This window comes from Andrena cerasifolii, chromosome 9, assembly GCF_050908995.1.
Source record: "Andrena cerasifolii isolate SP2316 chromosome 9, iyAndCera1_principal, whole genome shotgun sequence".
Classification (NCBI taxonomy): domain Eukaryota; kingdom Metazoa; phylum Arthropoda; class Insecta; order Hymenoptera; family Andrenidae; genus Andrena; species Andrena cerasifolii.
Genome location: NC_135126.1, coordinates 6,130,722 through 6,153,069, shown reverse-complemented (window position 1 = coordinate 6,153,069; position 22,348 = coordinate 6,130,722). Strand labels below are relative to the sequence as shown.

Here is a 22,348-nt window from a genome sequence, read left to right as displayed (position 1 = left end):
TATGGCGGCTGGAACGTTCTTTGGTCGGTAAAGAAGGAGTGCACATATACCTTTTATTATTATAAGCAATGCTCATAAATTGTAATCGTCTGTGGTCTACTGATTATCTACCCCCCCCCCCCCCCGAAAGCGGTGGATATAAAAGAATCCGCAAATTTGTTTATAAAATTTTTTATATCCTGCAACAATTCTGTTTTACAAATGGTTTTTCTTTTCCGCTTATACATTGCGCAAACGCAGCGCCTTCAACTCTGGGAGTAACCCTATTCAACACCTGCTTGACACAATTTTCATTTGCTATAATTCTCTTCTTGCTCGTAGACTTGAATGCGCCAGTGTTTGGTAGGTATGAATATAATTATCTCGCTTCTATAAAGATGCACGTTCAGGAAATCTAAGGCATTTGAAATATCTCTACGTAAATAGACCAAGCGCGGGCGTCAATACTTCGAGGGAGAGGTCTACTTCATCCTTAACAATGAACTTAGAAAGTTTCTGCCAATCTCTGCCAAAAGCGGTATGTCTTTCCCGTCTCTACAATTTGGATCTATACTTATATGATTGTATTGCGGTTACGCTGAGCTGAACCTCCTTGCGGTACCCAGACTTCTACGTAGGCCTATACCCGGTGTAATCTGCTGTCTCTAAGTTTTCTAAGAAACCTGTGAATCCATGTTGTATGTATCGAGCTCGATTGCCTGCCCACTGTGTTCACTAGAGTTCAGTCAACTTTGTGCAAACAGTGGAATATTCCAAATCCGTACACGCCGCCAGAAAATCCCCTTGTCTAACTCCAATTCCTGATATCCTTGCTTACCAGTTCCTTTCCTTAAAAAGACCATGAAACAATCCTCAGGTTGTACGGGCTAACATATTTCTTTTGTGCTGTAAATATGATTAGAAGTACATTCGTTTATTCGTTTAATAGGAACTTCACGCCCACCTAAATGGCTCTCTAAGTTCAACAACTTTAAAGAAGTTATACAAAATGCAAAATCCCAATGCAGAGGACTGTGAAGATATACTCGCGGACATTGAAAAATTCTCTTCACTAGGCGAGTACGAATGATAACTCTGCATTTAGTTTTACTGCATTTATTTACAGCTGTACCACCGTCACAATATATCGTACTAAAGATATAGAATAATCTTTTACAGGTGTTTCAAAGTATTCGACGTAGCGCATTCAGTAACAGTAACGTCAGAAGCAGTTTTTCAAGCTACTTATGATGTGATCAAAGAATTCAAGGAAGATAATGTGATATACTTAGAACTCAGAAGCACGCCGCGTGCCGTTGATGGGCAGATGACTAAGCAAGAATACATAGAAGCTATTATAAGAGCGTTTCAGTAAGTACAATTTAGCAAGAATGCGTTTGTCTTAATATACTAAGAAACTGTACAATTTTGTAATTCGAGACGGCTTTGCAACTGCAGGACCTGCAAGACAGATTTTCCAGATATGCTTGTGAAACTGTTGGTCTCTATAAATCGTAAGCAAGGATACAAGGCAGCGCAGGAGAACATAGAATTAGCGATACGTTTCTCTAAAGAGTATCCCGAGTATATCGTAGGACTCGATCTTAGCGGAGATCCAAAGACGGGGGACGCGTTTCTAGAGCTATTAAAGAAAGCAAGAACAGCTGGGCTCAAGATTGCCGCTCATTGCGCAGAGGTAAAGCTCAATTGATGCATTTCCATATAAATTAGTTCGCTTAAGGGGGTAGACACGAGTAATGCAGCGCGCTGTATACCGACACAATCTGACCCGAAACATGGGTTCGGGATTTTTCGTTTTTCGTATACCTCTTTCCACTTCATGTTCTCCTGATATATTGGCCAAAATCTGGCGAAAATTTTCAGAATGCACAAAATTGGGCTTTGTAACAGGAGAACATGCCGTCGAAAGAGGTGGCACTAAGTAATGTCTCCGGAGAGCAAATTAAAGAGCGAGAAGTGGCGCAGATGTTTCGACACAGTGACTGTTTAACGAAGAGACGCAGAATTTTGGAGCGCCTCTTATTTGCCACTTTAAGGCAAATGATTCGGTTTTTTCAGTTTCTTTAATTCCTATGATGTTCTGTTGTACGTATAAGCATTGAAGATCGCATAAAACACTTATTTCATGAAGCAATTCGACGTATAAGTTACTCTGACACGGAAAAAACGACGAAAAAATCGGTTTTTAATTTTTTTAACTGCGGCGCACCGAATTGAAAAATCTGAAAAAAATTCAGGACAATATTAACAATCATACGTACTTACAGTAAAAATATAATTATAGTGCCACGCCTGCTTCGATACACAATCGGCATTTTTCAGCATTTTTTGGCGTTTTTTATTTTTCACAGCGTGGTTTTTCAATTTAAAAATCTGAAAAAAATTCAGGACAATATTAACAATCATACGTACTTACAGTAAAAATATAATTATAGTGCCAAGCCTGCTTCGATACACAATCGGCATTTTTCAGCATTTTTTGGCGTTTTTTATTTTTCACAGCTTGGTTTTTCAATTTAAAAATCTGAAACAATTCTCTAATATGTGCCCTGATAACAGAAATGCCTCTCATTTTTTTCAAAATTTTTCATCCCCTAGTATAGGAGAAATTCGGCAAAAACCTGATTTCCTATTTTTGCCCTTTACTACCCTCCGGGTGGAGATACGAAGTTGAAAATTGCCACAAATGTTTCTTTTTTCATAAGCTTTCGAATGATTCATCGTGAGTCGAATTCGGTTCAAGGGCACATTTTACCATCTTACCGGTTATACCCTTTAGTATACCTCTTTTCGCTTCATGTTCTCCTGATATATTGGCCAAAATCTGGCGAAAATTTTCAGAATGCACAAAATTGGGCTTTGTAACAGGAGAACATGATGTGGAAAGAGGTGGCACTAAGTAACGTCTTCGGAGAGAGAATCGAGGATGCCTTCGAAGCTGAAATTCAGAATACCTCTTTTCGCTTCATGTTCTCCTTATACCTGAGCCAAAATCTGGCAAAAATTTTCAGAATGCACAAAATTGGGCTTCGTAACAGGATAACATGATGTCGAAAGAGGTGGCACTAAGTAACGTCTTCGGAGAGAGAATCGAGGATGCCTTCGAAGCTGAAATTCAGAATACCTCTTTTCGCTCCATGTTCTCCTGATACTTGGGTCAAAATCTGGCAAAAATTTTCAGAAAGCACAAAATTGGGCTTCGTAACAGGATAACATGATGTCGAAAGAGGTGGCACTAAGTAACGTCTTCGGAGAGAGAATCGAGGATGCCTTCGAAGCTGAAATTCAGAATACCTCTTTTCGCTTCATGTTCTCCTGATACCTGGGCCAAAATCTGGCAAGAATTTTCAGAATGCACAAAATTGGGCTTCGTAACAGGATAACATGATGTCGAAAGAGGTGGCACTAAGTAACGTCTTCGGAGAGAGAATCGAGGATGCCTTCGAAGCTGAAATTCAGAATACCTCTTTTCGCTTCATGTTCTCCTGATACCTGAGCCAAAATCTGGCAAAAATTTTCAGAATGCACAAAATTGGGCTTCGTAACAGGATAACATGATGTCGAAAGAGGTGGCACTAAGTAACGTCTTCGGAGAGAGAATCGAGGATGCCTTCGAAGCTGAAATTCAGAATACCTCTTTTCGCTTCATGTTCTCCTGATATATTGGCCAAAATCTGAGGAAAATTTTCAGAATGCACAAAATTGGGCTTCGTAACAGGATAACATGATGTCGAAAGAGGTGGCACTAAGTAACGTCTTCGGAGAGAGAATCGAGGATGCCTTCGAAGCTGAAATTCAGAATACCTCTTTTCGCTTCATGTTCTCCTGATACTTGGGTCAAAATCTGGCAAAAATTTTCAGAAAGCACAAAATTGGGCTTCGTAACAGGATAACATGATGTCGAAAGAGGTGGCACTAAGTAACGCCTTCGGAGAGAGAATCGAGGATGCCTTCGAAGCTGAAATTCAGAATACCTCTTTTCGCTTCATGTTCTCCTGATACCTGGGCCAAAATCTGGCAAGAATTTTCAGAATGCACAAAATTGGGCTTCGTAACAGGATAACATGATGTCGAAAGAGGTGGCACTAAGTAACGTCTTCGGAGAGAGAATCGAGGATGCCTTCGAAGCTGAAATTCAGAATACCTCTTTTCGCTTCATGTTCTCCTGATATATTGGCCAAAATCTGAGGAAAATTTTCAGAATGCACAAAATTGGGCTTCGTAACAGGATAACATGATGTCGAAAGAGGTGGCACTAAGTAACGTCTTCGGAGAGAGAATCGAGGATGCCTTCGAAGCTGAAATTCAGAATACCTCTTTTCGCTTCATGTTCTCCTGATACCTGGGCCAAAATCTGGCAAGAATTTTCAGAATGCACAAAATTGGGCTTCGTAACAGGATAACATGATGTCGAAAGAGGTGGCACTAAGTAACGTCTTCGGAGAGAGAATCGAGGATGCCTTCGAAGCTGAAATTCAGAATACCTCTTTTCGCTTCATGTTCTCCTGATACCTGAGCCAAAATCTGGCAAAAATTTTCAGAATGCACAAAATTGGGCTTCGTAACAGGATAACATGATGTCGAAAGAGGTGGCACTAAGTAACGTCTTCGGAGAGAGAATCGAGGATGCCTTCGAAGCTGAAATTCAGAATACCTCTTTTCGCTTCATGTTCTCCTGATATATTGGCCAAAATCTGAGGAAAATTTTCAGAATGCACAAAATTGGGCTTCGTAACAGGATAACATGATGTCGAAAGAGGTGGCACTAAGTAACGTCTTCGGAGAGAGAATCGAGGATGCCTTCGAAGCTGAAATTCAGAATACCTCTTTTCGCTTCATGTTCTCCTGATACTTGGGTCAAAATCTGGCAAAAATTTTCAGAAAGCACAAAATTGGGCTTCGTAACAGGATAACATGATGTCGAAAGAGGTGGCACTAAGTAACGCCTTCGGAGAGAGAATCGAGGATGCCTTCGAAGCTGAAATTCAGAATACCTCTTTTCGCTTCATGTTCTCCTGATACCTGGGCCAAAATCTGGCAAGAATTTTCAGAATGCACAAAATTGGGCTTCGTAACAGGATAACATGATGTCGAAAGAGGTGGCACTAAGTAACGTCTTCGGAGAGAGAATCGAGGATGCCTTCGAAGCTGAAATTCAGAATACCTCTTTTCGCTTCATGTTCTCCTAATACCTGGGCCAAAATCTGGCAAAAATTTTCAGAATGCACAAAATTGGGCTTTGTAACAGGAGAACATGATGTGGAAAGAGGTGGCACTAAGTAACGTCTTCGGAGAGAGAATTGAGGATGCCTTCGAAGCTGAAATTCAGAATACCTCTTTTCGCTTCATGTTCTCCTGATATATTGGCCAAAATCTGGCGAAAATTTTCAGAATGCACAAAATTGGGCTTTGTAACAGGAGAACATGATGTGGAAAGAGGTGGCACAAAGTAACGTCCCCGGAGAGCAAATCAAAGAGCGAGAAGTGGTGCAGATGTTTCGAGACAGTGACTGTTTAACGAAGAGACGCAGAATTTTCGAACGCCTCTTGAAAGGCCTGCGCCTCTTATATGCAACTTTAAGGCGATACCTTTGAAGCTGAAATAGCCATTAAACATTTGTTGTCATATAGCATATATTTAGGTTATATTTTCTGTCACTTCGAGGAGCCGACCACATAATAATCACGCGCATCCAGTCTGCGCATTTTCACTAGCCCAATTCAACATTCAATACAATTTTGTATATATAATGTTTGTTGATAACTGCTTTCTGCAGAGGACGTGTAATAAGTGTATTTCATGTTCTGTTTCGGTGCTTTGCTAGTAAAAAAATGTCTAACCTAACAAATTTCATTTTCTGGGGACATTCCCTCATCTATATTCCCTTTTCACTTGGAATTCCTTACTACTAACGTAGAATATTGTAGCATAAGCACATTTCAAGTAATTAAAATGTACAATGAATTTTCTACGTTTACAGTACCAGCCGACTTTCCGTTTAAATTTTTATAAGTATAACGGAACAGCTGAGAATTTCTTTCCTTATTCAGAATAGAATACAGAAATAGCAAACAGCTCCCTCTCGCATTCACCGGGTAATCGTCGATCTATCGGTATTACCATTTCTGTGCAGTAAAAAATGCTGTAATACCGACCTGCCGAATCGGCCAGGTCACGTGAAGTGTCTACCCTCTTAATCTACCGCTTCGTTCTCCTTGTACAGATCCCAAACGAGGTGGAGACAGTAGACATACTCGAGTTCAAACCGGACCGATTGGGGCATTGCACTTGCATTCATCCCAAGTTACAAGGATCGCAGAGATTGTTCAGTATGCTTCTTAATTCAAAAATACCCATAGGTGAGGATTCCGACGTTACACGATTCTTTATTAATCAACTCACGTGCTTACATCTATCCTTTATCTAGAGTTATGCTTGACATCGAACGTTCAATGTAAGACAGTGCCTTCTTATGGATGCCATCAGTTCAAATATTTGTACGAAGCCGAGCATCCTGTTTGCCTTGCTGTAAGTGGCTAAAATTCATCTAAGCACTTATTTAACGTTTAGGATCGCCTTTAAACAATCGCGCGCTGCTTTAGACCGACGACAAAGGCGTTTTCCATACATCCTTGTCGAGGGAATACGAAATAGCTGGTACAACGTTTGACCTGGGTCGAGAGCAGCTCGTGAAACTCTGCGTGGCATCCGTACAATACGCTTTTGCAACAACGGAAGAGAAGAATATGCTGCTGTCTAAGATTAACAAGTTCGACTATACGCTTGCGTGAAATCATAAATAGAAGCTTGTCACACTTTCCACCGAAATGAATAAATGAGCCGAGATCGGCAATCCACGCCACTGTACCCGGGGATGCGTAAAAAATTACACAAATTTCGTGGTTACGAGCACTCGGCCAAACGCGAGAGATTGATACGGAAAGAATTTTATTCGTTGGCTCGTTTACATAGGATTTACAGATAACTAAGCTGCTATTTATGAAGAGATTATAGTAGTTAAGTGTCAGCGTTCTGTTCCTCATTTTCCTTCGGCAATATCATTTATGTATAATATATACAACATTCATAATCGTTATTACAATATCATTATGCCTGTAATCGTGGTGCTGCGTCGACAAAGAAATCGGTAATACCTATGTACCAAATAAACATTAACAATTGCCTCTCGAGCTCCGTACAAAAGATCACAATCGAGCGCGACGAGCAGCAGCCGCGTCGCGTGTCCCAGCGAGCTTCGCTCTCCGACGTGTCGCGCTTCTAATAACGTTTGCCAATCTCGCGTTTCGCAATCCGACCGAAAATAAAGGGGGCAAACTTAGCACCACTTGTAAAGAAAATATCGAAGAGCCGCGAAAGGCGAACCGCTATTCGCGTCTCGTTCGTGGGGCCGGGAAATCGCGGATCGACGTTTCCCCGCGCCGGATACGGGGGAGCAACAAGGATTCCATTTTTGCTTTCGCCTCGACGCGAATATAATTCATTTTTTTTTTGTCCATTTATTTAGAACCGTTACTCGCTATCACACTGTAACAAGGTGATAATAGTAAATAGCTGCGATAATACTAATAGTAATGAATTAGGAATAGCAGTAATATAGCGTCGTAATATTAATATCGACGGTGACAATAATATCGTTCTTAATAACCATAATAAGAAAATTATCTCTACAGTATATAGAATATTCGTCCTATGTAACAGTCTTTTTGGCCTAACCTTCGAGCTATAAACAATAAAACAGTTTCATCCCTCTCATCGTTATCGATCCACTTGCGCATCATTCCAGATCATCATCGAAAAACTATATTAGATCCATTCCGCCTTCGCTGCTCGCCATCCGCCTGAACATCGGTGAACGCTCGCGAACTTTACTTCCTCCTCCCCCTCTTTCTCAGCCTGTTCCCTATACCCTATTATATTTATTAAACTGTCGCGCGTGCTACGCTGCTAATATCTTACCCTCGCTAGATTCTCGTATCCTAACGACTATGACTAACAAGGGAAGATCCCGAACCCGAAAATTCAAAAAATTCTGAAACTTCGTGAATATGTAAGGAATTCCCCCCTGCTTACAACGAATTTTTTGTTTCCTGCCCAAATTCACTATAACGGGGTGAAATTAACCCCCGAAAATTCGGCTATTTTCCGATTTTGTGTTATAACTCGCGAAATGTAAGAGATAGAATAAAAGTTTCGAGACAAAAGTTACTTCTTTTAATTAGATCTATCATTTGGTAAAAAAAAAATATTTTACAGTTCACGAATTATAACAGAAAATCGGAAAACAACCGGATTTTTCAGGGGTCAATTACAGCCCCTTAGAGTGAATTTGGGCAGCAAACAAAAATTGCGTTGTAATCAGGGGGAAATTCCCTACATATTCACGAGGTTTCAGAATTTTTTGAATTTCCGGGTTCGGGATGTTCCCTTGTAAGGGGATGTACTTTACTATCGGTTCTCTGCGCCACGCGAATAAGCGTCGGTCCGGCGAAGGGTAGGTGTGTCAATTCCGTAAGATTCTTTCTCTGCGCGTACATATAAGCATCTATGTAAGGTTAACGGGTGTGTTGTGTTGCTGTCAGTTGTAGGTTTACAGATTCTCGCCGGTCGCTGTTCCACGCCTCGCAGTGAAGCTCCCGGAAACGGCGCGAGCGATCGACCGTTCGACTCCTAACGCAAGAGTAAATGCTACCGTTGCCTTAACGCTGGCTTCTCCCGGGTGTCGAATGTCGCATGTACGTGACAGGAAAACGCCGAGAAGTAAACAAACAAAAAAAAAAAAAAAACAGAAAGAAAGAAAGAAAAAGTTTCTTCACCCGATCGAGGATGCTGTTCGCTCGATTCCGTGGCAATACTGGAGAGACCTTGCGAGGTCGCGAGCGAAGAGCAAGTCGTACGGCTATGAAGACAGAGGAGTGAAACGTGGAAAATAGAAGATTACCCGTGCACGGGTTGATAATCGGTGTTTCTCTTTCTTTAAATCTAGCGGTAATTATAAGGATAGTAGCTTACACTCTTGTAAATTGTCGCGCCGAGCTCTGCCTCTTGCGAGAGAAGAGCAAACAAGAAAACAGGGAAAGAGTTCGAATATGACTATGTACACGTTAACGAACGAGCGATAAGCTGGATGATTCTCTCTCTATTTATATACGTGCGCGCGCGTATATATATATATATATACACGTGTATATTTACTCTCTCTCACTCTCACTCTTTCTCTCTTTCCAAACACTCGCAGTGACACGAACACTTAATACGTCGCGGTAAAAACAAATGTACACGTGTCGATTTAAAAATGCTATAAAACATCGAAAGTGGGTCGATTTCTCGAGCTTACGTGTCGCGGACAAAAGAGGAGGATGGCATTAAACCGAGAATAATCGCGCGGGCAACGCGCGAGCCTCGGGGCGTCGAGAAATCGCCGGCAATAAATAAGTTAGGATGTTTTGATTCGGCTAACAAAGCGATTAAAAAAAAAGAAGAAGGAGACGGATAAAGGATCGGTGCATTTTGGAAGTTCGTTTCCCGGAAGTGATTACTTTTCGTTCGGCCGAGTGCTTCCGGTCAAGACACTTCGGTGAGCAGCGCGTGTCCCCGGCCGTGGTCACGTCGCCCCGTGAAACAATTTCATCTTCGTCGACATTTCTTTCCCTTCTCGTTTCTTTCTCGTTGCTGTTTCGCTGGCTTTTCTCTATCTTACGTCAGATTACGTTTGCGAGCGATACTCCTGAGAGTTCCTTGAACGAGAGGAATGCAAGGCATGAGAAATATAATTAAAAATATAACTGCAAAATTAGCCAGCTATCTACGCAATTGTTCTCTTTTTTTTTCGTTTAGTATTTAATGGCGTTTAGCGCATCTTTCAGTACCCACGTTGCACGAAAATCACGTGCCATCAAAATAGTATTTCTAGGGACCGGTTGGCCGTGCCCGGTCGTGCGTTCATTCAGTATGAAGTTTGAATGGAATGAAAGAAAATTCCTCGAATGATATAAAGTAGGTCTATTATTATTTTTAAGAGCAAGATATTAACAAATACAAGATTTAATATTTCTTTCTAAAGAAATTGATCTGTCCGGCAATTACAATTGTAATTGTCAGGCGCGAGTGTAGGACAATTACAATCGTAATTGTGCAGAGCAATTACATTGTAATTAATATTACACGTAACTGCAAATTATAATGTAACTGATAAATCGATTACACGTAATTGCAATTACTTTTTAATCGGAATTACTCTGGTTTGGGCGAACAGAACACCTTGGTACATCACCCCGTTCAGCTCCATGCTGACTACCAAGGAGTTGTCGCCGTTCCTTCCGTCCCCTGTAACCGAGAACAGTGTCAGCGATCGTCACCTCCTTTCACAACGGATATCTAAGGACAGGGGGAGAGAAAGAATCGGTCGATCCGCTAATTCAGCCTCTCGGACCTTGGACTCCTCCTCCCTAAGCCCCGCGCGTGGGTGACTGGTACCGCTTACCTCGATTGGAAATTTTAATGTGCGTGCCCACGGAGGCCTGAGCGTTCTTCTCCGCTGGGCTGTCGTCGTCCGAGAGTAGCCTCTTAGCTGGCGGAGGTCCTGGAATGCCTGTGAGATCAGGGTCCCTCTTGATCTGCAGACTACCCCCCGAGGAGGGTGAACTCTGTCTCGCTGGCGACGCAGACACGGGTGACGACCTGTAACAACCACCGGGAACCTTCGTTACGTATATTTCTAGAATACTAGAATTCTGTAAAGCGTCCATGGAATGGAAATTAAATAATCGTTTCTATACAATATTCTCCCCCATGGCTTCTTCAATGTTTAACGAAAGGGAGATCCTCACCTGAGCCCTAGGTCGAGAGCCTCCCTCTGAGGTTCCGGGCTAGACGCTTGAGGGAGCGGCGAGTGGGAGGTCTGAGGCGATAGGGGTGGCTGGTGGCCAACGCCTGGATAAAGAGTGTTGTTGTTGTACATGTTCCACAGGGTGAGCCGGGACATCTCTAGGGCGCTGAATCCCCCGTCCCTTGGCGGCGTGGATGGCGGCGGCGATGCGCTCCCTTGCCGATGGATCATCGGGGGCGGCGTGCCCGCTCCCGCGCTCCTCAGCTCCTTGTTCAGCAGCTTCACGTACTCGACCATACGCGCCTCGAACTCGGACGGCGCCATTCCGGGAATAGGTCCTGCGGACAACAACCATCGAGACTTTTCATTAATTGCTCCGGGGCAGAGGCCTCGAGATAGCCTAGCAGCGACGTCTCGTCGGGGCCATTGATCAAACGGCGGTCGACGTCAATCGCGCGTTTAAAAGCCGACGTCGCGACGCGGCCTCGTCCCAACGGCAACGGCGGGGCTCTAAATTAAAGCAGCCGTTGATTGGCGTCGCACAGTGGTCTAATTCGTCAAAAAGCTGGCCAAAATACAATTTTCAAAGTATAAAACAACGTTTTGCTACTACGGCACGTTTGTTGTACACATTGCAATGTAACAAATACTGTTTGAAAAATTAAAATACAGTAATCAGTTATTATTATATAAACCTTCGAAGTTGGCTTAATTTCTTGGTCCTTAATGTCTTGATATTTCTATCATTTTTAATGTATCACACAAAGTTTCATGGAAGGAATTCATTTGTGAAATGTTTTACCATTAAAATATGTGTTATGAACATTAAATTTGCATAGCAGCAGTCGAAAATATTTGTACATTTACCCGTGTATTTCCCTTCCCAGTATATCGTACATCTTAGTCCTCCCTTAATAAAGAACGAGGGAAAAAGTAATGTTATACGCTTTCATACGCAAAGAGAAGACATTCTTCGTTTCAAGTACACTGCCTAGAAGGATATGCAACTGAAAAATTTTGCTATAATTTGCTAACCTATAAGATATTTACATTTAAAGTGCTTAAGAGGGTCTTCTACAGTTATAGACAATTTTTTGCATTCTTCGGAATTTTTTTTATAACGAAACTATGCAACTTCTTCCATTTACGTTTTTTATATGTATTTGTTCATTTTTCAACAATACTTACAAATTTTTACAATGAGAAATAATCAAAATTGGTGGCAGTACAGAGCCTCGTACGCAAAAGGTTTTAACTTACTTAACCGATTTCATTCAAATTTGGTGTGTATCTTCAATACACATGTTGCTATAGCCCGTACTAGAATGAAGTCAAGATTATTATTTTTTTCTACTTTTCTTTACTCTGGAAATGTTAACAAAAATTTCGAAAATTGGTATTTCAACTTCAAAATACCACTTTTTCTAATTGTCAATGTCTAATGAAAACAATTTTTCTAAGCTAAAAATATGCCATTTATCGCCTATCGAACGAATAAATAATTAAACGGTCCATTGATTTTCGCAACATTAACACCACTAATCAAATAATACAACTACCAGTCATTATTATATTTCGTATTTTATATATCAATCCTTATTTCGCAAATATCTATTGTTTCGTGATCATTTTTCGGAAACTCAACGAAGACAATATTTATGCAAGCGGTATTACATCCTCCATTATGAATTTTATATTTTCGATGACACATTTGACATCAGCGACCACGAAAACTCTAAAGTACTAGGTGTCTGTTAAATTTGATATTTTTTTCCGTTACTCGACCACCATTCGTTTTCTTTTTGCAATTTTGACTTCAGATTCTGAATCAGCGACCTCGAAAACCCTTGTATACCAATTTTTGTACAAATCGAAAGACGCCTTCATATTTTGGCCAGCTTGGCGAATTAGACCACTGTGCGTCGTCCCCCTGGAAGGCGACGGTGACGGGGAGAGCAGCGGGTGAGCTCGGAAAACATAGAGAGCAGAGGATATCCAAAGGGAGGGAACGTACGTCCAACAGTTGCACGTGTGAATCAAGCTTTGCCTAGGCTCAGCCCGGCGATTCGGTTGAAAAGGGGCTGGCTTTAAAGATGAAATAGAATTTAGAGATAAAAGTTTGCGATTGGCCGGGGAGAAGCCGGAGGACGCGAGACGGATGCGACGTAAGCGCAAACGCAAATTCGAGGGGCGGCGCGAGACAAGAACGAGAAGGGGTCGGGTGGAATTGGTCTGATGTCGGGCTAGAGGGTGGTAAAAGAGGGCGAAAGGTAGGGGCTGAAAGGCAGAAGAAAGGGGTAGAGGGAAGTAGGAATGCTCGTTAGCGAGAGTCATCCGTTAACGCCTGTCTCCCGGAGGATCGTACAATCAATTACGCCTCCTTCGCTCTCGCATCATCATCTCCGGGGAGGCCTGGAACCCTAACTACCGATTTAAAATAAACCCGCTCCTCTTCCACGCTCCCCTCGAGGAAGAGGAGATATATCCCTCCCCCTCTCGCGGCTGTCTCCTGGCGCGTCCCTAACTTTTCATCTCGAGTCTACGCCACCCGTTTCCGGCCCATTCTCGATCTCCCCTTGGCGAGGTATCGATCCCATTTCCAGCAGGGAGCCTGCGAACGCTACGGAGAGAGATGATCTCTGGACCACCAAAATTAGAAACAAATTCGAAAGTGACAGGGAACGAAGGGAATAGTTCATTCGATCTTCAGAACTCAAGGAGTCAAAGATGAGGATTCATCCGGGAGGCAGCAGAGCTAAGAGAAATCGTTCACTGACCGGCATTCGGTGGCTGTCCCAGGGTTCCCTGCGGGTGCTGCGGATGGTGCGGATGATGCGGCAGGGGCGTGTGCGCGGCACTTCCGTTCACCAGGGACTGCGGGCCGTGATGCTGTCCACCGGCTGCCACCGCCGTCACCAACGACAGCGGTGACATTTGCGCGTGCAACGCGAGCGAGTTCGGCGTGTGAGGGTTCCTCTGCACCAAACCGTCGCCAGCCGCGCCACCGCCGGCCGCGTACGCCCCGTAGCTGCTTCGCCGTCCCTCTCGTCGATTCCCGTCGATCGCCGCCTGGAGCTCCGCCGGGGTCGACAGTCGCCGCTTCTCGCACTCGTACGGGTACAGGTATTTCATGTATCTGGAAAAACAGTCGGTTCGAAGTGTGTAGAAAGCGGTCAGTTAAATAGGTAGGTATTGATATTCCGCTTGGGGGCTCGAACTGTTTTACTGCTCGTTTCCGCGACGCTTTCTAAGACAACATTGCTCGAGAAAGGAGGATACAAGAAGCCCGAATGACACCGCCAACAAGTTAAAGCTCGCTGGAGGATTTCATGGGTGCCGGAAAATTTACAAACTTGGCGGGTGAAATAAATCTCCACGAAATTACGTTTTTTTTTTTTAAAAAAGGACAAAAAAGTGAGCCAAGTATACTCGCGCGCGCAGACGAACGGAAAAAAGAACTGTCGGAAATTTATTAATCTTAATATATAAAGCAGAGAGATTCTATATGTTTGTGTGTTTGTCTGTCGCCTAAAAACTTTTGAACGATTAACTCTGGGATCACGAAATGTGCCGCAGCTCATTATGCGTGATTAATTCAGACGAATGTGACCATCTTCGCAAAAAAATAAAAATTTTATTTTTATAAAATCAGAATTTAAATTTCGAGCGAAGCCGAGTAGTAAAGATAGTGTGCTATATTTAGCTTTACAAAATTAATGATGTACACACTTTGCGCCAATTATAACAATAGCTATTCAGGCAAAAAATGTATTAAATAATATTAAGCAGATATATTTTTATTTTAGAGAAATAAATATTTCAATACCAATAAATATTTTATTCAAAATACTTGGCGCTGCGCCCCATGTTTTAGATAAAAGTTGAATGGTTCCTAAGAGGCCATAATTTAATGTAATTACTTATTTATATGTGGACGCATAAAGGGCACATGTATGAAGGTTACCGATGTTTTGTTAAACGGATCCATATATTTTTAATACATTACCGGATTCAGTTCATCGTTTTCTATGACAAATTACTAACCTACTTATGTCGAAAAACTATTAGTTTAGGAGAAATTTTAATTTAATCATTAACATTGACATACAAATATCTCCTATACTAAGGAGATATTTTGTTTTTATTAATTTTCACTTCAGATTTGTAATCAGCCACCTGAAAACCCCCGGGATACTAAGTTTTGTATAAATTGAAGGTTTCCCATTGATGCTATCATATTATTCCCTTGATATGGGGATTTCGGACCACTGTGCGCCCCGAATTGGTGTTGCTAAACTGAATAAATACTCACAGACATTTCCTCACCCTTTCACGCTCCCCTCTCGCCCACACTTGACGATGGAGAAAAATCTCACCCTAAAATTCGCGAAATTGCATCTTTACATCGAAATATCTCAGCTGATAAGGCACGTAGGAACAAAACGAAGACACTTTTCTTATGTAAATCAAACCCAAGCTATCCATTAAACACATTCAAAATCTAATCTGATCAACCATTATTCAGTTTCGATAATCGAAGGGTTCTATCAAGCGGGTTGTGGCGTTACAGATCACTCTGCGTCTCGCGCTGCGCGTGTACTTGGCGTGTCTCTTGATCAGCGAAAGCTCGGCGACCAGCTCGACTAACAATAAAACGCGACGAGGCAAGAACGTACGCGAATGTGCGCGCGTTATTAATTGGAATCGCGGCGAGACGCAGCCACGGTATTATCCCTAGGACACGAGGAAGACGTCGCGATTCGCTGCACGCAAAATTGGCAAGGCAGATCCGTACGTCGCGCGTCGCTCGATGAGTCGCTTAATTTAATCCCGTGTCTCCGTGCGCTAATTGCGTCACGAGTCAGACTCCTCGCGAGAAGACCACTTTTCGGCAGGGTGGAGTCAAGGTGTCGGAAGCAGTTATCAACGCGCTATCGAGCCCACGAGCATCGCAGAAGTTAAAGCTACGGCTGTTAGCTCGTACCCCGGCTCGTGGATGGACACATTCTCGCAGGAACAGCGCGGCCTATAATTCGCGCAGGGATCGTTCAGCTTTTACGATTGTCTGCCAGACTCGGCCGAAACTAGCCCCTCGATCTGGTCCTTCCCTCCTCCGCTTCTTTCTCCCCGCAGTCGTTACCCGTTCCTCGGCGACCTCTTTCCGTTCGCCGCACAGTTTCGCTAGCTCTCAACCTGCGCACGCGAGCCTTTGTGTCGAGGCGTGCCTCGCCGATCCCGGCCGTAAGTCTCTCTTTCCGGGTGATAATCAAATTCGCGCTGCACCGGTCCAGCGAGCTTGCCGTGAAATTCGAGATTCCAGCCGCGGATGCGATCGGGCCGAGCAAGAGGCAGGCTTTAAGTTTCGCGAAAGTCGCGGCAATATATTTCGCGGGCCTTCGTCGCAGCGTCGAATCGGTGGGTTCGTGAGATTGGTATAGAATTATAGCCGGAACGCTGCCAAGGAGGCTCGCGTCGTTTGTCTTCCTCCAATCAACGAATTCGATTCCGTCCAAGCGCGAGACGCGCTGCCTCCACTTCGAAATAATTCATCCCGGCCTCGGCTGGCCGGCGAGCATTAAATTTGTCGAAAACATCGCGTATCCTTCAGCACGATCGGTGGACGCGCGCGGCTACCTCCCTCGCGGTATAAATAATTACACGTTGGAGGCGCGTGGCTCGATATAGTCGTAAGGCTCCTCGATACGCCAGCCGCGGTCGGCGTCTCCTTTTACACGTCGTTTCCTCCGTCTGTCCCTGTTCCGCGGCCGGAGATAACCGGTTGCCGGAATGATGGATGCACCCAGCGTCCCGACGTTCTGTCGCGCGTCACGCGCCCAGCGTCGCTGGATTATTTTCACGCGTAATTCGTATTAGCCTTACAATGCCTCCTCCTCTCCTCGTTCCGCCTCGCTTCTCCCTCTCCCTCGACGTTTCCCCTGGGAAAATCGAAGCGGAGGGGAAGAAGCTGGGGTGGCGACACGTTCGCGACGATCAAGTGTTCCACGAAAGCTACCACCGCGAACAGGTGATCGCTCTTATCTCGCTGGTTTATGGAGATTCCGTGGCGAAGTGGAGGACACGGGGAAATCATTTGCCTGCGACGTACAAGGCTAAGTGTTCTTTCACTCGAAGAAATCCAATTATTCGAGAAAGAAAGCAGCTGTCGCGTGCACGTGCTCCTCCTCGAGCTGCCTGTTCGCCTTTCCTCTCGATTACCTGAGACGTACTCGCCGGAGACGGATCCGCAGCCCTTGATTAATCGCCACCCTCTCCGTGTCTAACGAACACGTGTCCAGGCGTCGCGAATCGCTGCACGAGAATAGCTACTCGGGCAAGCCGAGCGTCTTTGTATTAACTCGCCACGGAGTGCTGCGTAGGCTCGCTGGCCAACCGTGTCCATTGTCATCGAGCGCATCGATCGAGGAGGTTGCTTCGCGGTTTCGAAGGCAACGCGGGCGATGACCGTTAATGATCCCGGAAGGGTGGGTTATCCGTCACCCTCGCGTAGATTTCGCGTGGATCTCGACGAAGCCGAGTGGCAAAGCCGGCGGAACAATGCTCGATGCAAACCTAGCCCGGAAGCAGTAGCGCACTCAGGATTAAATCTTTAATTTTTAATGGAAATTCGGTAAAATTCATTAGGTGGTTAGACAAATTTATTTAAAGAATAAAATTCAGCTTTCCTTTCCTTTCGCAAAGCCTCTTCTTTGGGGGGTGCCCCGACTAATAATAGTAAGAACACTAACCGAGGAAGTCCTCCCGGTGAGCTTCTGATTCCGCGAGATTGTCCCGTATTTTTCCAAGCACGTTCGAGGTGCACAGCTATTGGAGAGGAGCTCGCCGAGCCCCAGCTTGGACACTCTGTTTTGACACCCGCTTCGAGCGGCGAGGGAAGGCGCGGACTCGCTCCGGCAGGTGACGAATGGGGTTAAATCGGCGCGAGCTCTCTCCGCAGAGTCTTTCCACGGTTTTGAGTGTTCCCATCATGGTCGGGAACGCTAATATTGTGTGCTCCCTCCGGCCGAGGTTCTTTTGTGCGGCGGCGCTCGGTATATTTTTGTTTCGCCGGAGAACACGCCGCTCCTGATACAAGCCGCCACCTTAAGCACACAAACAGTCGACCCGCGGTGTTCGCGCTCGCCACCGGTAATGATGATAGCGTTTTACAAACAACGGCTGTCCCCGGAAGGCGCGCTTTGATCTGCCTCTCAGCGATGGGCCTCCCTCCCCCGATTGTTTCGTTTCTTATCCCGTCTATCGCGCCGGCGTTCCGCTTTCGAAGTAAACGCGCGGCGATTAGACGGCGAGAGGGTCAGCCTGCAAGCCTTCCTCTCTTTGACGGAGGTGGCGGATATCTCCTTTAGAAGGGCCCTGCTCCTCTAGCAGCGGCCGGGAGCACATTAGGCCGGGTTCTTAGTCATCGGCGCAGATTTCATGCTCAGATAGGCTTTCGTCGAGCGCGGGGACTCATTGTATGCGAATTACCAGGCACGGGCGGCCAACGGGGTCCCGGATGAGAAACTTCACGATCTACTTACTGGGTGCGCAGAGTGAACGCGGCGGAAGTGATGCTCGATGGCAGGTGGAGGCCTTTGATGATTTCCTGCCAGAGCTTCTTGTTGATCACGTCCACCAGGCCGCCGCGGGCGATCACCAGGTTGTACAGCTCGTACAGGTCCAGCACCGACTTCGCCATGATCGGCAGCCGATTGATCGGAGTCCCTGAAACCGAAACGACCCTGTCAGCTACAAAGGAATCGCACGCGAAATGACACGGGGAGGGTTGAAGGCTGAAGGTTCTCATAGTTCAGTGACATTGGGATCTGTCTTCGGAATAAATTCCACCAAGCTAAATATTGGTATGGGCCTTTATTTGAAAGTTTTAACTAATATGTCAAAAGTCCCCATCGATCCGACTGCAGCTAAAAATTTTACTTACAGAGGGTTGAAAAAAACAACTGTTTTTTCGCGAATATCTCGTTATCTAGCAGTTTTGCGACAAAAATAGTTATTATACAATTTATAGGCTAGGAAATTCTCTACAAAAAAGGTCGTATGAATTTTTTCGTAAGAGTAAAGAGAACGTCAGCATCGTCTTGAGCGTGTTTCACGTTGATGTTGGCAGCTTCCAATTTTTGAGACAGCATATCAATAAACCTACTTCTTTCTATTAGCTCCATTGATGCTGACGTTCTCATTCCTCCTACGAAAAAAACTCATAGCACCTTTTTCGTAGAGAATTTCCTAGGCTATAAATTGTATAATAACTATTTCTGTCGCAAAACTGCTGGATAACGAGATATTCGCGAAAAACAGTTGTTCGTTTGAACCGTCTGTAAAATTTTTATCGGAGGTCGTTAATATTGTTTAAACCGACCAAATAAAGACCCATACCAAAATTCAGCTTCGTGGGAATTAATCCGTGGATTAGGAAGATTTCCGTCTAACTTCACTGGACTATCAAGGCTGGAGCCTTACCCGTCGCGTGATCGGCTCCGGCGAATTTTTGACGACGGCTTACGCGGGGTGCACCGCTGAAACTTTACGAGGTTTGTCCAAGGCTTCCAGCGAGGAGCGTTAACAAGAGCAATAACGAATTCGTAACGATCACGCGAGCGCCGCTGCTTTTACGATCTCTTTACCTGTATCGTGCGCGCGTGTGCGCCAAATAGAAGAAAGAAAAGGGCAAGCGGCGTTGAGCGAAGGGGGTTGGCCGTGGTGCAGGGAGGATCGGAGGGACGAGTCGATCGAGCGGATAATCCGATGTCTCGAGCGTCGCCGCGTCTTTACGCTCGGCGTTCTTGCGCGCAGCTGGGAATCGCGCGATTACTATGCGAACAGCGAGGGCGTATGCTTGCTATCATCCGAGCGGAGCCCAATAACCTGGCGGGGCCTTCATCGACGCAGCTGACAAGTACAGCAACAGTGTCGCTCAGCTTTACGAGGGCGTTCGAGATCCGTGTTAACGGGGTGTTAACAGGAGTGTCGACGCGCCCGCAGCTATCTCGCGGTTCACCTACGTGTACGTAAACGTCCGCTTTACGAGCTTTCGCGTTACCGTAATCCGACGCGTCGCGGCCCCGCGAACGCTCGGCTCGCGGACCAAAATAATCGAGAGCATCGCCGCGGATCTTGATTCGCGCGCTATTACAGCTCGCCGCGGTCCCTCGGCTACTCCGCTCGCTAATTCCACTTCTTTCTCGCCCCGACTACGTTCCAGCTGTGCAGCGGCTACCCAACAGAGAAAGGAGAAGAGAGCCGAGGGGAAAAATCGGAGAAGAGGAGACGAGAGAGGAACGCTCTCTCGTCGCGATGCCTAGGCCGAGGCTAGCGCTAAACACATAATTCCAGCTCGATTTAAGAGTCACGCGAAAATTCTCCAGCAGCAGCGGCAGCCCCTCGAAGCCGGTAAATTTTACGAGTTTGTCCAGAGGTTCGAGTTAACGGGGCGTTAACAAGGGCAATACTCGTGACTATCGCGCGTGCGAGCTCTCCTCTGCGGCTGTTTACGAGCTCGTGAACGATTCCTCGTACGAGAGGCCTCGCTGTTACAGCGGCAACAACAACAACAACAACGCGGGGCCGCGAGAGGAGTAATAAGGAGAGAATGGAAATGGCCCCAGTATCTGGAATAATAGTAGCGAGGGGATGTAACTGCTTAGGCTCCGGTGCGCTCGCGAGGTGTTGGGCCGAGAGAACGGAGCCTGGTGGTGGGTTTAACGAGCTGTCAGTAGCTTCCAGACATTCTCGAAACTGGTGAAGAAATGATAGAATCGCGCGTTCGATAGCACCGTATTTAAATGTTTCATGGCGGAAAATTGCCGGAGAGATAGAGCCGAGGGAATATCGGGCTGGCCGTCACTGGCATCGCATCGCAGGATCGTTTATCCGCCATCGAGAAGGACGAAGGGAGCTGCTGCCGCCATTCCTGCTCTCGAGAGTGGAGGCAATAAAACGTTGCAGGCTAGGGTAGGGGAACCAGCAATTTCGGGCTATCGAGCGTGGCCCCTCCGGCTTTATTATTGGCCCTGCAATTATTGTTGATATACGCGCAACCCGGCAACCCAGGCATAATGCTCCTATATAGGGCGCGGCGATAAAAGCTGCGCTCGCAAAATGGCGCCCGATTCTCCCCTGCCTCTCATCCCTGTTCCTCCGCCGAGCTCGCGGACTTGCGAACCCTTTTTACACGTGCAGACGAATATCGACCCGGGCGATTCATATCTTTTAAATCCCTCCGCTGGCACGTGAAAATCTCCGAGGGCCGAAGACAGCCGAGGAGGAACCGAAACCACGGCGATGGTCACTGCTGAGCGATACGATGTTATTTTCAAAACTCCAAGCGCATCGTATTGTATTCTGTGCTTTGTGAGTTCGCACGTGGTAGACACTTGGACTGCCAGTCGGGACCTAACACTTTGGGACTAAGAATTCACAACCGGCGCAGTGGAATAGGGGCTCTTAGACCGAGTCGAGATTACGCCACTCCAGATTTTACCAACAATAAACAGACGGCACGACGTCGCGCTGATCGGTTCGGTTTCGCCGAAATCACACTTTCCCTTTGCAGTTATTTTTCGTCCTTCAAGCTACATCAGTTTCAACCAATGGGTAATAGTTTAGACCACCTACTAGTTAAGTCACACCCCCGCAAGGGTTCCGTGGTCTTCGTAGCGCCAGAGAGAACACTTTGTGAAACAGATGAAACAAAACCTTCTTACTGTCAGCATCGACAGAACAGCACACAGCTTTCTGAGACATTGCAATCACGTAGTATTACAATTATAACTCAACCTTGTCCTGTACTTATGTCAATCAGTAGTGATTAAAATATATCGTTACTGTTAATCGTTACGCGCTGTAGTGTCTGTTCGATTTCATTAAACCTATCACACTGCAATCACCATCATCCAGTGAACTCGCGTGGCGTGAAAAACCGCACGGAGCGTGACACTGCGTCGTCGGAGACTTGCACCCTCCAAGTATAAAGGTGACATTTTGGCCGCAACAGTCGCAGAGGACGCGAGAGCGGAGAGGAAGGTGTGGGAGGCGGCGAAGCGGAGGCTCGTTGTTCGGAGGAGAGATCCGCGACCAAGGGTGGGAGACAGAGAGAAAGATGCAAAGACAGGGGGAAGGAAACGGCGGGGGTGGGAGCGAAAAAGAGAAAGAGGAGGCGAAGGGAAGAGAGAAGAGGCATTTCAGGATGCGATTACGACTTTTCTTGGTAGGGCGTCCAATCAGCAGTTATTTTTATAATGGCCGCCGCCGCTGCGGCCGCGTCCCGTCAGCGTGTTCGAGCCGCAATGGTGGCCATGCTCGCTTGAACCGGCCAAAGTAGCCATTCGACTGGCGTGCAGGCGTTATGTACCATCGCTGTACATAATTCCGCGGGGTTCCTAGGGGTGAGCGCGGTCGCGAAATGCAAGGCGAGCCTCCCGCCTCTCACCCCTATTAACCTTTTCGCTCGCCACCTTCGATGGCTGTCGTTCGGAGGAAAGAGT

At 45.7% G+C, this 22,348-nt stretch overlaps 2 protein-coding genes and 1 long non-coding RNA gene across 8 annotated transcripts in view; 1 reads left to right on the top strand and 2 right to left on the bottom strand.

The window, feature by feature from the left end:
- The first annotated feature begins 212 nt into the window (after positions 1-212).
- Ada (adenosine deaminase-like protein) lies at positions 213-7,820 on the top strand. 4 transcript variants are annotated; one of them, XM_076819322.1, is made up of 8 exons: positions 213-342; positions 427-517; positions 929-1,059; positions 1,159-1,350; positions 1,438-1,675; positions 6,225-6,360; positions 6,429-6,529; positions 6,604-7,820. In XM_076819322.1, the coding sequence occupies exons 2-8, from the start codon at positions 479-481 to the stop codon at positions 6,790-6,792; spliced, it is 1,026 nt and encodes a 341-aa protein (XP_076675437.1). In that variant the 5' UTR covers positions 213-342; positions 427-478; the 3' UTR covers positions 6,793-7,820. The 4 variants fall into 4 exon arrangements, with proteins under 4 accessions (XP_076675437.1, XP_076675438.1, XP_076675436.1 ...); XM_076819323.1 differs by having other exon boundaries at positions 233-346; XM_076819321.1 differs by lacking the exon at positions 213-342 and having other exon boundaries at positions 390-517.
- On the bottom strand, positions 1,080-6,318 carry LOC143372790 (uncharacterized). Its single transcript, XR_013086363.1, has 2 exons — positions 6,191-6,318; positions 1,080-1,714 (listed from the first exon to the last, which is right to left on the bottom strand). It is a non-coding gene; the product is annotated as an uncharacterized LOC143372790 (long non-coding RNA).
- Positions 7,821-9,214: 1,394 nt separating the features above from the next.
- The window catches only part of Retn (retained), a 114,862-nt gene continuing 101,728 nt past the window's right edge, over positions 9,215-22,348 (bottom strand). For all 3 annotated transcript variants that reach the window (XM_076819318.1, XM_076819317.1, XM_076819319.1), the window contains exons 5-10: positions 18,386-18,569; positions 13,625-13,983; positions 10,849-11,185; positions 10,503-10,699; positions 10,240-10,345; positions 9,215-9,756 (exon numbers count right to left, since the gene is read on the bottom strand). In XM_076819318.1, coding sequence (XP_076675433.1) covers positions 9,726-9,756; positions 10,240-10,345; positions 10,503-10,699; positions 10,849-11,185; positions 13,625-13,983; positions 18,386-18,569 — 1,214 coding nt within the window. In that variant the 3' untranslated portion in view covers positions 9,215-9,725. The remainder of the gene's footprint in view (positions 9,757-10,239; positions 10,346-10,502; positions 10,700-10,848; positions 11,186-13,624; positions 13,984-18,385; positions 18,570-22,348) is intronic.

Excerpts from the sequence above, each read along its gene's own strand:
- Ada (XM_076819322.1), top strand. The coding sequence starts at position 479 with ATGAACTTAGAAAGTTTCTGCCAATCTCTGCCAAAAGCG. Across the intron at positions 518-928 it reads GCCAATCTCTGCCAAAAGCG|GAACTTCACGCCCACCTAAA; the intron begins GTATGTCTTTCC and ends TTCGTTTAATAG. Across the intron at positions 1,060-1,158 it reads AAATTCTCTTCACTAGGCGA|GTGTTTCAAAGTATTCGACG; the intron begins GTACGAATGATA and ends AATCTTTTACAG.